Source organism: Canis lupus, chromosome 22 (assembly GCF_048164855.1).
Source record: "Canis lupus baileyi chromosome 22, mCanLup2.hap1, whole genome shotgun sequence".
NCBI classification, from domain to species: Eukaryota; Metazoa; Chordata; class Mammalia; order Carnivora; family Canidae; genus Canis; species Canis lupus.
Window position 1 is genome coordinate 5,651,392 of NC_132859.1, and position 13,691 is coordinate 5,665,082.

Below are 13,691 nucleotides of genomic sequence, written 5' to 3' on the forward strand. Positions count from 1 at the left end.
TATAAGTTAAACTTAGCAGTGGATTTTGAGGGGCTGTGAGGTGCACCATAGGTTTAAGATAATCAAGAAACAAAGCTGGCACCTACCAACACTTGTAGCGGGTGTCATGCACAATATTGAGCCTGCCCATCATGCATTGCAACAGGAAGGTGGATTTGAAAAGGGAAAAGAATTAAAACATCCCATCACACGTGTAATTAGGAAATTCATTTGAACAAAGAAGAAAAATTGTTATTATGGGAACAGTGGCATGTAACTGTCAGCACAATCAAATCATACAATAGCACAGTGATCAATTAGAACTAGTCTCAAGTGAAGAATAAAAGCCAGTTTAACTGTGTGCTGGTACACTTTGTTTCTCCTAATTGCTGCCTATAAATAAAAGTATTTGGGGGAAAAGTTTGCTTAATTCTTTTAAAAATAATATTGTTAATTTGTTTTGTTTTAATCTGGTTCCTAGCCATCTGGCGGCTTTGCTATTTCTGACTTCAACATAAGACTATATGAACATTTTCTTTATATTGAGCACATGTTCAATAATCAGAGAAATTATTTATTATTAAAATGCTAGGTAATCCAATGCACAAAACTGGCTTAACAATGTAATAAAACCAAAACACTCATTGTCATTCCCTTGGTTTTATCTCCCTGTTCACTGTAGCAGCAACCACACAGACACGGAAGGGGTTGTGATCATCCATCCATACAGGAATTTTATTTGGAGGGATACCAAACAATAAATTATGCATAAAGAGAAAGTGAAACTTCTACATCGCTTTTGTTTGGAATTTAAATGTAGGAAGAACATTTAGAGGGGATATACGTGTAGGTCTCAAATTGGTTTGCTTAATAGGTATCTGAGGAGACAGACTGGTTTTTTCACTGCGGGTTTAGACCTTCAGGACTTCTTGGAATAGCAAATATTCTAGAAAATGTCATGTGCAAGAAATCATTGACTGGACTTCAATTAAAAACCCTGAATGGGACATAATGAAGATATATACATCGCATACGGGGGGTTAACTGTGATGTCTCGATTGTTCCAACCACGATGTTAAAATATTATGTATACAGTCCCTGTTCTCTTTTACATATAAACATTGCGAAATAGATTTTTTTTTTTTTTTTTTTACCAAGTACAGGGCGCTTCCCACATAAAGAACTACTGTTCTTTCTATGAGATTATTTTAGATTTCTAGGTTTTAAAATATCAAATGATTTTATATTTCTATCTAGATCTTGGCACATCCTATTTAAACACTAGCAGCATCTGGGATGAACATTTGTTAGAAAAATATCTGCCAATTGAGCCTTGTCAGAGATGGCCCTACAAAACAAAGCTGCCATTGAGAAACACGGATTACCGAACTGGCATCCCTGTAACAGCTGCAATTAGTCTGTTATCACAATTAGACCCTGGGCACAATGATCAGTGATTAAACTCGGGGAAGGGGCTAGGGAGGCATCCTCTCAGGTGGAGTAATATCATCCTGACAGGCATTCTTTTTTTTTTTTTTTTTTTAAGACACTTGAAGATCTCTATCATTTGCTACTACTATTGAGTCAAAGACTTGTAAAAGACAACAACAGAAACAGACCAGTAACAACAAAGACGTTAATTTGAGACAGTAGAGCAAGCGAAATTTAATCCTGGGTCTAGATCCTGTGAAATCATTATCCTCTCAAGGTGGGGCAAGAGGACTGGGAGAGAGAGGATGGAAAGATGAATGAAGAACAATACTGTGGTATTCAAGGATTTAAGGCCAGTTTAAATACTGTCCAGGTTATATGTTTTAAATTTACTATTTATTATGATGCTGCAATTTGCCTATTATATTTCATCCCATGCATAATGTAGCCTGCACATGCTGAAAGTGAGTTAACTCTCCTCTCTGTCTGAAGCTGCTATGGTTTGAGTTTTAGTTTGAGTTATCTTCCTCGTTACCATTATAACCAGTGCACACAGTTTTGAGAGGGATTGGCAGCAAATAAACATAAGGCAGCAATGAAAATACTAGCCAGGTGCAATAACGCACAAAAATGAAGACATAATGCTGTAGGACCCACTTACCAAAACCAAAAATCACTTTGAAATGACCATAATATCCATCTTTACATCAAATGGGTTGATTTACTAATAGTGATGCACGAATAGCCAATTGAAATTTTTTCCCTTAATTTTCAACACGAGGCAGATTTTAAGTGAACGTATTTGCCAATTTCAAATTTCCCCTGATATTTGCATGGCAGACTGATGTGTTTTCTGAGGACTGCAATACTGTTGGAAGATGCAGGAGGAACAAGTGGGAAGGTAATTTAAAAAACACGACGCCTGCACAGTTAAAAATACCTCAAGGAGAAGGGAAAGAGGTAGAAGAGAGAAAAAGGGAGTCTAACGGAGATTTGGTTGGAGGTCTGAATTTGGATGTGATAATTCAAGCCTATTTAAGATTAGAAGTATAAAGCTGATGTAAGGTCTTCCAAAATGTGTATCCTTGAGGCCTAAACTTGTGTCATTTAGAGCTAAAAGTTCACAACACAGCAAGAGCTTCATACAGTTCCTTGCTGTTTCTATTCAGTGTTTTGAATTCTATTACGCTGCGCTACTGAATTCAAAGAACAACAAATAAAACCTAGTGCTACTACCTTCCAGGCTTTATTCTAAACTCTCAGACCTGCCTATGAAAGTGCTTTAAGAGACTGTTTTATGGAATTACGTTTAAGACTCACGTAAACACAACCTTATGAAATAATTACCATTAGGAACCCCATTTTATATGTGGGGGAAAAATCAAGGTACAGAGAGATCATAACTTGTGGGGGAGCTGGATTTAAACTCCCCAGCCTGATTTATGATCGCTATGCTGAGTTTCAAGTAAACCGTCTGCATGAATTTCATTGATTATAATAAAAGTGACAAGCTGGGAATTTTTTTGTTCCTGTTTTCCCCTGTTTTCATCCTTCTGCACCTCCCCGCTCACCTCCACATCATCCCCAAAGAAAATTTCTAAGGCCCTCCCTCTGTTTCTTCATGTCTGGTAAGTTGCAACATAAGCCAAAGCTGAAGTTGCTTCAATAAGGGACCCTTATTTTTTAGATTTTTTTTTTTCCTAATCCTAAACCCACACTGAGGGCAATAATGCTAGGAGGAGAGAAGAGAGGTGTGCTTCTGAGGACAGCAATTAAGCAAAACCAGTAAAGGAGAAAGGTGGGGGGGGGGGAAGCCCTCAAGATGCAGAGGCGGGGAGTCTGCAGGGTCCATGAGTAGTTGGGCACACAGCCTGTTCTTCCACAACCAGCCTGTAGGCCCAGGTTGTCAAAGAAATGGGCTGCTTACAGGGCTATGGAGCTCAGGCAAGCATGACTGTACCCGAGGCAGCCCCGGGAGCTCTGGAATGCCTGCCCTGCTGAGACCCTGGAAGCAGGGGCAATGATCACACAGGCAGGGACCAGTGCTGGCTAATGGGTGGAGGATGCACAGCCTGGCTACCCTGCTGGACTGCACAAGACCTCTCTTTGAAGGTGGGAATGGGAGGGAAGAGATGTGAGGAGAAGGTCCCAGAATCCTTGTAATGTCTGATATTTCTATCCAATACAGTGAGCTTAGAGTTTAGAGGTGGACATGATTTAAATTCAAGAAAATAAACTGATGTTACCTAACAGTGATACTTCTTACCTACTCTAATTTTGGGGGTGAAATTCATACCTACAGCATAAGTAGATCTTAGATTTGCATAATCTGTAGGGATAATCAATTTAGTCTTAAAGGGTGAAGATTTTAAAAAAGTAGTATACACCTAAAACTGAAAAAAAAAAAAAAAAAGGAAAAAAAAGCTTGAATGTGAGCCTCATCTGGTATTTTTGTTTGTTTTTAAATGTGATGGAGGGTATAAAACAGCAGTCATAGAGTCAGGTTATCAATAAGGCGTACTTCCTCTGTTAGGCCAAATCATTTTTTAGGATTTCATGTAAAGAGCTCACAGATATTGAGACACTGACTCAAACCTACCTGACCCGATTTCAAGTTCTATCGAAACCTTGCAAGCCATGCAACTTGGAGTCAATCACTGGACCACTCTAGGCTCCAAATTACTCACTGGTAAAATGGGAATAATAATGTCAACCTTTTGGGGTTGTTGTGAGGGAATAAAAAAAAGGAGCTAACGTATATAGAGTATCCAGTGTAGTAGGGCACAGAGCAAACACTCAACAGAGGTAGCTCTTCTGAACAAAATGTGTGAAACAACCGGGCCGAAGCAATAGGGAGTTGTGCGACTTGGCACTGGAGAGTATGCAGACCTTCCAAAGGATTTACATTTTGCTTTTATTGAAACGTTCTTAGACAAATATTCTTGGATGTTAGGTTTAGCTCCTGGGTCATGGGTTTGTAATCCCTAGTGTCAGTACTGGCATACCATGTGGCATACAATCAATATTTATTGACTCGATGGATGGATGGATGGATGGATGGATGGATGGATGGATGGATGGATAGGTGGATGGATGGATCAATGAGTGGGTGGATGGGTAGACGGATGGATGGAAAATGGGGAAGGATAGAGGAAGAAAAAGAGGAAGGGAGGTAAGGAGGATGAGAGAGAAGGGAGGAGGAAAGGAGGATAAGAGGGAAGATGAGATAGATGGTTGGAAGGACAGATGGATAAATGGATGGAGGAGGACATGCACGGATGGATGATAGATAGGTAGACACCACCTAAATTCAATTTTGTTATTAAAAGTTATGATACATAGTAATTTTTTTTTTTAACCTGGCTACCTGGCTTGCCACTGAACTCTGATCTTTTGCCAGCTACCTAGTCACCTCCTCTATTGGTTTAGGCAATTATGCTTCACGGTAACTTCAATGAAAAAGACCTACACATCCCTGAAGCTATAAACAAAGTAAGAGATTACAGAGCTCTAAAACTCTAAGTTGCAAAAATTATTATATTGTGGGCAGCTGGGATGCTCTGATCATGTAATTCATCTGTATGCCTGCAGAATAACATAGTCTTTGGAAAATAAACTTCCTCTTCTCCTAGATATGTGTAAGATTACAGGAATTTGTGGCGGGATGGATGTCCTCTTGTTCTCAGAGCATTTAAGAGATTGAATTAGTTGGAAAAATTTTAAAAATTGAGAAATTTCACAGATGAACATCCAAATGAGGTAAATAACTGAAAAACAACAACAACAACAACAACAACAACAACAACAAGAAGATCTGGCAATACCGGATGAACATCGGGGCCACTACATTCAACTATACAGGTTTGCATGACCAAGTGCGGGAGGCAGGGACACAATTACCCTATTATGTAAATGGAGCCACAAAGGGCGTGCAGTGTGCAACAGGTACAACCTGCCAGGCAGATATTCCTCTGAGGCCATTAAAGGCTGAGTCAAAACATTCACCGTCCCCTTTAGATTGGGGCTGTGCTCCCCAGGGCCTCCCGCACCCCACAGTGCTTGATTTATTTCTCATTCCATTTGTTTGTTTCCTGCCTGACTTCTAAGGCATTTTTAGTTTACATTCTCTGCATTACAAATATTTCTTTCCTTTCTGGCTACCCGACAAAGTGGGTTGGCACAAGTAAAGATGGGCCATCCATTTTAACCTCTTAATGTCACAGAGCCATTTTTTTTTTTTTTGTACACAAGCACATATGACTATAATGACAATATTTTAAAAGAATGATGAAGGTATTACCTACTTCTGATGACATGACTAATAAAGGTTAAGCCCTTTAAAACTGGGTTACAAACAAATGTAATTTTATATTACTGTTGCCGTAATTTCCTATCACTCTGATGCAAAATTCATCTACAAACTCAGGTATACCTTAACAGTTTCAGGACATTTCAATATGTGGTGACACGTTTTATTTAAATTAACGATGCTTAGTTTCTAGAACAGAGAGATAAGGATGATTTTGAATTATGAACGTGTTTGTTTTTCCCTGAGATTCCTTACCTAGCATCTTTTGCTCTGTCTTATCCACAGACTAAAAGCCTTGCTAGGGAAGAGACTACTGTCATAAATAACATCTAATTAATGGTTAAGTTCATTTAGAAAAGTCCTCAGTTATTAGAATGTTGGAGAAATTAATGTAAAACCCGTTTAATAAGCCAAAAATGTTAGATTTCCTTAAAAACACATAGAAGAAGTTAGATCTTTTTAATGTTTAGATTTTAAATAAAGAAATTCACCTTGAATGGCAATGTTTTATTCGATGAGAATAAACCGACTAAAATAATTTTTGGTTACTTGAAAGACATTACAGGAGCTACTACCTACAATCTCTTTAAACTTTGTTTAGCCATCAGACTATAGAGAAATTGATTACTTTATTGAAGACAGCATAAGTCTAGGGGCACAGTAATTTATGTAAAAGCAAAAAAGAAAAAAGCAAAAAGATCAAATTGTGGAAATCTCCAAAAAATCTATATATGTCGAGAAAAAAGTGTTAATCTCTAAAATAATAAGAGGAATATATATAAAATATAAGAGGGATTTTCTCCTCTGAATGTAATAAATACCCTACAGATGTAATCTGTAGTCTCAAATGGACAAACAGCATCTTGATAGATACTATTTCATGAGTACAAATATTTTACCCATAGTGCTCAAGGCATACGCTGTTTTAACTCATGGAATACTCCAGATACTCTGGTTCATTGAATGTTGAACCATATTCTACATATGGATGGCCAGACTTCAGAGATGAGCTGTATAAAAAGTTGTACTTAGAAGTGTAAAAACTAAGTGTAAAAAGGTGTGCTTAAAAAAAAAAAAAATAAAATAAATAAATAAATAAATAAATAAATAAATAAATAAATAAATAAATAAAAAGGTGTGCTTAGCAGCAATAAAAGCTAAGGTGAATGCAATATATTCTTTTGTTCATTATTCAAAAATAAATAATCACATCCCCTCACGGCATTATGAACCCAATGCATCTAAGGACTGTCTATATAGGATAATATACTAATGATGCTGGACCTTCTGACCTACACACTTCCTCATTAATTTATTCATTCAATGAGTAAGATAAAATCATCCTATTAAATAAATCTCTGGACCCATGGTAATCATTTTAGAAAGGTTAAGAGGTAAAGAAGAAAATGGGATTAGAGTCTGCAGTTGGTTGAATTCCAGATTACCAGAAATTTAATATGTGCTTCTTCTTCTGTATGAAGAGTAAAAATAATAAATTTTCAAGTAGTTAAGTGACTAATGTGTCTCAATTTTATACCCTTGTGGATAGCTCTAGAGGATGTTTCTGTGACTAAGCTGAAATCAACTGAAACCACAAATGTATAACTCAATGGTCGGTGTAAAACCCCCTGGGGCCTTAGGACTATTTGAATATTAGGTCAGGAGCAAATCATGATTTTTAAGCAATGTGCTGGTTGGCACCAGTAAGAGCACTTTTTAAGAGCTCTGGAACACAGAGTCAAGTTTTCAAGTTTTTTTTTTTTTTTTTCTTCACCTTGAAAACAAAAAGGCTGAAAAATAAAAATCGAACCTGGAAATGTCATTTCATAGAATTCCAATTTACTCTATGGAATCATGAAGGCAAAGGGGTCTTACAGCAAGAAAGTGTCATAAAATAGCTTGACAGACATATAACAGTGTTGAGGAAGGAGGAAAAAAAAAGAGAGAGAAAACTATATTTCAGTTCCAAATTACACAAACAAAAATAAATATATAAAACATCACACTGATATTCATTCCACTCCTCATTAAGTTAAAATTCTCAGTTCTTAGGGAAAACCGCCTGTGCTACCTGAGGTAAGTTTCCACCACTGCCCACCTTACCTGTCACCTTATCTATGGCTGACAGCAAACTGGGGGTGGGGGGCATGGCTTATCTGCTTAACCAGCACAACTCCCTGCCGCTCATCAGATTCGTTCATTAACAAGCTCAGACCCCTTACCTGGTGGGAGAAACGCTGTATGTTGTTGCAACTGCATGTTGGCTAGAGCCTGTTGGTATTGGAAAATACCAGTGTTAAAGACTGCGGTGGCACCGTTGGTTTTTTCAAGAGCAGGCCTCTTTGGTAATGGGGGAAGTACAGCTTGAGGAATTCCCTGTTTAGTGAATGAGTATAAAAAACAAATACCAGTAAAAAGAGAAAAAGAAAAAAGAAAAATCAGTTGAAGGCTAAAATTGTTAGGAAGCATGAGCAAGCAAGCAGCAGAGCACTGAACTACCCGGGGGATGGGGGTGGGGGGAATCCAATCAACAAAACTTAAAGAAAAAAAAAAAAAAGGCAAGACCAAAGCTTTTAAAGGAAGCATTATTTTTGTTCAAAACAAAACAAAACAAAACAAAAAAACAAAAAACAAAAACAAAAAAATAAACCCCACTAGGACGAGAGCACATGTTATAATGTGTTAAAGTGTTTTAAGTCCCATAATGCTTCAGGCTTTCTGTGAGAAGCCACTGATTTGGGGAAAGAAGAAAAGCTGCACTGCGAGCTCCATGAGGATTGACGAGTATAAGCAATGTTAATAGTTAATTGTACAGAGTGACCGAAACAGGTAAAATAAAAACTAATCCCACTCTGCTCCTCCCCCCAGACCTACCTAGACATGCACATGTCCCAGAGCATGCAAGTTTTTTTTTTTCTTAAACACTGAACTATAAATATTAAAAAATAAATAAGTCTATCACTAAAGCCATGCTAACCAAACAGGTACATAAATATACAGTCAAAAAATACATTTTTTTTTTAATGTCCTTAAAGTATTTCACTAGAACATTCTACAATGTAGTTAAACTGAATGTGGGCTGCTGGGCTTTTGGAATCTTTCATTGTATGATATCCGTCCAGGTACATACAGTATAGTGTTTTCCACTAATTTTTGTCAGGAAACCACACTCAGTTTTTCATTGTACTTTACAATTTTTACAACAGAAAAAGGAATATATATATATATATATTTTTTAAATTGATTAAAAAAAAAAAAACTTGTATCTACAATAAAGCTACATGCCAAGCTAAAAGGTGAAAGGTCATAGTACCAGGTCAAAGGTTGCCTCGAGGGGTCGCTTCAGTGATTTGACAGCCGACTGAGTCTTAATTAGCAGGCAGCGAGCACATGATGGCAATGGGCCAGTGGGGTTCAAGCGCATTAACATAAACAGCAAGCAGAGGTGCATCATGGGGGCAGCAGTGCATTTTTGGGTAGGTGAGAAAAAACAAATAAAAAAACAAATCATCGGAATGCCATATACAACGAATAACAAGACTAAGCATGCACAATAAAGGCACTACTGAGTTGTTATTGGGAGGATAACTCCTCTTTGTAGTTAATTACAAACAAGATACTCTAACAGAAAAAAAAAAAAAAGAGTGAGAGGAAGAGAGGAGGAGAGAGTCTGCCTTCTGTATTTTTGCTCAAGTATCCGTAAACAAACACAGAAAAGACCTCTCTCGTGATTATTTGGCTGTGCTGTGAATACCACACAGTGTCTTTTTTTTTAAATGAATATTTTCATGATTAAGTCATATATATTTATGTAAAAAAAAAAAGGACAACATTAAAACAGCTAAGCAAAGAACAAAGAATGGACTCATTAAAATCAGCTATTAGATCACATTAAAATTTACCTTAAGAATATAGGTATCTGCTCTGAATGATCCAATGTCTAACTCCTTGGGTACTGCTGTCTGTCTCTCTCCTTTCTATTTGATGGCATAGTCAAGCTTCTCTAGTTTGACAGTTATGCTTATGCCACAATAGTATGTAGGACGGTCTAGAGAGCACACGGTTGAAAATCTGGTGGCTGATCCTCACCACAATATTGCTTAAGCAATTCTCCTAAATAGTTCCAGGTTATGTTACTGTTAAGAGCAAGATATACGTAGAGAAGAGCCCTGATGTGCAAAAGAACACACCGAAGGGGAACGATGGCTGATTAGATGGCACACAGAAAAATAAGAGGACCGAGAAATGGCGATATCGTTAAGTTGAAAAGGAGACAGGTGGTTCTTTACAAAGCAGAAGTTTCAGAAACCCTACATCCAGAATAAGACAGAGTATTAAGAGTTAGGCCAAGGGTAGGAGCAATCTGAACCACTGGAGGAGTTACCCTCACATCTGTGAACGGTAACTTCAGGATGTATTATCTGGGATACCTGAACAAACATATCTTCAGCAAAAACAAAAACAAAAACTAAAAACAAAAATAAAATAAATTTAAAAGGTTAATAAATGAATAGCTTGTAGTCAGATCGAGTGGGTCACTTGGCTTTACTGACTGCTAACAAAGACAGGCCTGATGCCGCTACTCACCATGGCAGCTGCGGTGGCTGCAGCCTGGGCTGCCGCAGCCTGGTTGACCTGGTATTGGGCAGCCTTGATCTTGGCTTGCAGATGTGCGGGAGGATGAAAGTATTTGCACTTTTCCCGTGAGCATCTCCCTTTGATGTAATCCATACACACGGTGACGGTGTTGTCATTGGTGTCAATCATTGTGCTGTCAGCAGGGTGAGCAAACCGACAATCGTTTTCTCCTCTGTTGCAATTGCCTCGCTGGTACTCTCGACACACCTGTGAGGTCATGAAGCGCACGGGGCTCAGTCAACACGGGCAAAGAGAATCTTCCTGCAGATTTTAACTCAAAGTCCAAAACCGGTGGTAGAAGGGCCACACGTGAAAGGGCGGGAAAAAGGTCATTTGCAAAAACAACAACAACAAAAAAAAACAGAACAAAAACAAAAACAGAACAGAACAAAACCAAAAAAAAAAAAAAAAACACACACAAAAACAAACAAAAAAAAGCATCATATAACTTGAGGAGTTCCTCGTGTCGCACACAAGTTACAACCCCATGTCGGTGGGATTTCCATGAGAAGGCAACTGCATTTTGGCTACTATGGTAAGACATCTAATTTGAATTCTGTTGATATAAGTGACCAAGGGGAGAGCAGTGACTTCACAGTGAGGACACCTGGCGGGCACCACTTGAACCAAGTGATCAAAATGAGTCGTGCCAGGAAGACGACAGGATGGCATCGCGTGCCCACCGGTGGGACGCGCTGCGGAAAGAAGGGCCCGCACACCGCTTCGTTGCATCATTGCTGACGCTGCATGAGCAGAAGTCACTCACCAGAGAACATCAGACAAGCTGAAGGGGGGGAATGTTTTTGCGAAATAACTCATCAGTACCCTCCCCAAGTGTCAAGGTCACGAGAGCCAAGGGACAATGAGACAGCACCACCGATCCAGCGACCCCGGGGTCGGAGGCAGGATGTTGGTAGAGCAACTGGAGAAACCTGAGGTCTGCGGCCTGGCCCACAGCAGAAAACCATCCTAATTCTATTTTGCAAGTGACCACGTGGTGGTGAGAGGGGGTCTTGTTTAGGACAACTGGGGGAAGGGGAGGCAGGAACTCATGGTTCTGTTCTTGCAACTTCTGTGCTCATCTGAAACGACTTACAAGTAAAAGCATAAAAAAAAAAAAAGTTAAGTCTGATAGCTTTTCTTTTTTAAGATTTTATTTATTTATTTATGAGAGACAGAGAGAGAGGCAGAGACCCAGGCAGAGGGAGAAGCAGGCTCCATGCAGGGAGCCCGACGTGGGACTCGATCCTGGGATCCCGGGGTCATGCCCTGGGCCGAAGGCAGATGCTCAACTGCTGAGCCACGCAGGCGTCCCTCTGATAGCTTTTTAACCAAAAAAAAAAAAAAAAAAAGGAAAAAGAACTACCCTTCTGACCTTCTGATCATTAGCGATTTCCCCCGGTGGTTACACAGAGCAGATGGGAAAAGATGGGTTTTCGTTACTATTTGTTTGCGATCGGTTAATGCTGGATGGGGGGCCCCCCCCCCGGGAAAGGGTGAAATGGATCGCTGCTCATGGGTCTGCTCAATTCTGACTCTTTATTATTAAAGTTTGCCAGGATGGTTGCTCACTTCAGGAGGTTGCCGGCACGGTCTGCGCTGGAGCTAGTTTGACCTTTTTGCCACAAGAGGGCCGTCTACAACCCAGAACGTCCCCTTAGTAGCTTCAAGCTCCCACTGCGCTCCAAGGAGACAGTCTTTACCTTGCACTAACTGAGAAAATACAGACCCCGAGGGTTTTCTTTTGGAGCAGCAGGAAAGAGGAAAGGCGACCCGGTTATGATTTTAAAAGCACAGGTTTTCTCGGATTTGTGTACATGAGATGATCACAATCGAGTCTAGGTACTTTCCCCCCCTTATATCCATATCCCATTACTGAGCGAAGTGCTTCCTTTTAAGAAGACCGCTATCATTTGCATCACGCTCCCTCTTAAAGTCCCTCTTGACATTTATGTCATCATAAATGACACCTTGTGCTATTTTTTTAAACCCCAAGCTGGCTGAAGCTTTGTATATGCACAGCAATGAACCAACTTCATTCACCACCTCGTTCATTTTAATTTTTAAAAAAATTGCTAAATAAATATCATGGGACAGACACCCTGAGAGATACTAAGAATACAAAGAGGACTTAGGAAGTTGCCGAAGACCCTATAAGTTTTGTTTTTCCTCGTTGCATCTGTCTTCTCAAATCGAAGAAAACAAGGGTCACCAGGAACTTATAATTTGAAAAGCAGGGCACCCGGTGGGGCTCAGGGGTTGAGCATCTACCTTTGGCTCAGGGCGTGATCCTAGGGTCCTGGGATCGAATCTCGCAGGGAGCCTGCTTCTCCCTCTGCCTGTGTCTCTGCCTCTTTCTCTGTGTCTCTCATGCATGGATAAATAAATCTTTAAAAAAAAAATTGAGAAGCACAAGCTGTTACCCCTGAACTACTGTCCTCCACTCTGGTTGAGCGCTGGAAGCAGGTGCAGAGCTTTCTACACCACAAATCCTCAGTCCCTAACCAACACTTCACTGGATTAGGCTCAACAAAACAACCAGGAAGAGAGACACACTTAAATGAACACAAAAACTTCTCACGTATGTATATTACATTTATGCTAAATTTATTCTTATCGTACGAACAAAACGGCTGTTTTTCTGTTTAAGCCAAGCTGTGTCAGTGCAGTCTCACGTAATAGGAAACTATATGTGAACGCAGACTCCTGGGGTTGGTTCTCTGGTACTTCTTGCTTTCTTGAACATGCTCACAAAGAAACTGGCAACAGATAAACTGATACCCTATCTTTCCATTTATCTTACTCTTTGCCACACTGACAAGAAAGATCTGAAGGCAGCCTGTGTGTGAGCTCTTTAATAACTATTAAAACCTAAGATTTGTTATTTTCCAAAAACAATTCTGCAAGTGTCTGGTGCCAGACATTTGAGCGTCATTCTCCTAAAATACAACCCGAGTGCCGGGCTTTTTGACTTTTTCTCTGTCCCAACATTCTTTATATTTTCAGGGATATAAACTGAGGTTCAGATTGCACACACCTGGTCATTCTAATTTATCTTGTCATCCTCTCTGCTTCATACATGTGAGTGTGTGGTTCATAATAGGTTAAAGATTGATTTATATTATCATTTTCTACTCTTTCCTCTCTTGCAAGATGCAGTTTAGGAGAATTCTAAATACATTTAAGGGGAATTGGTAACTAGGAATCCACTTAGAATCTGTCCTAAAACCAGCCTTTTTGAAGGTTCAAAGGATTTAGTCAATTGCTTTGGCATGAGACACATTTTTTTACTGTCTTATTTATTCCTAGCTTTAAGTTCTCCCAACACGACATA

At 39.3% G+C, this 13,691-nt stretch overlaps 1 protein-coding gene across 50 annotated transcripts in view; it reads right to left on the reverse strand.

The window, feature by feature from the left end:
• The window catches only part of MBNL1 (muscleblind like splicing regulator 1), a 203,457-nt gene that overhangs the window by 10,159 nt on the left and 179,607 nt on the right, over positions 1-13,691 (reverse strand). For 24 of the 50 annotated variants that reach the window (XR_012014702.1, XM_072792257.1, XM_072792236.1 and 21 more), the window contains 4 exons: positions 10,307-10,564; positions 9,033-9,086; positions 7,942-8,095; positions 87-122 (listed from right to left, as the gene is read on the reverse strand). Coding sequence is in view for 48 of the 50 variants with exons in the window: in XM_072792257.1 (XP_072648358.1) it covers positions 87-122; positions 7,942-8,095; positions 9,033-9,086; positions 10,307-10,564 (502 nt within the window). In the remaining 2 variants the exon portion in view is untranslated. The remainder of the gene's footprint in view (positions 1-86; positions 123-7,941; positions 8,096-9,032; positions 9,087-10,306; positions 10,565-13,691) is intronic. The other 26 variants (XR_012014704.1, XM_072792251.1, XM_072792231.1 and 23 more) reach the window with 3 other exon arrangements.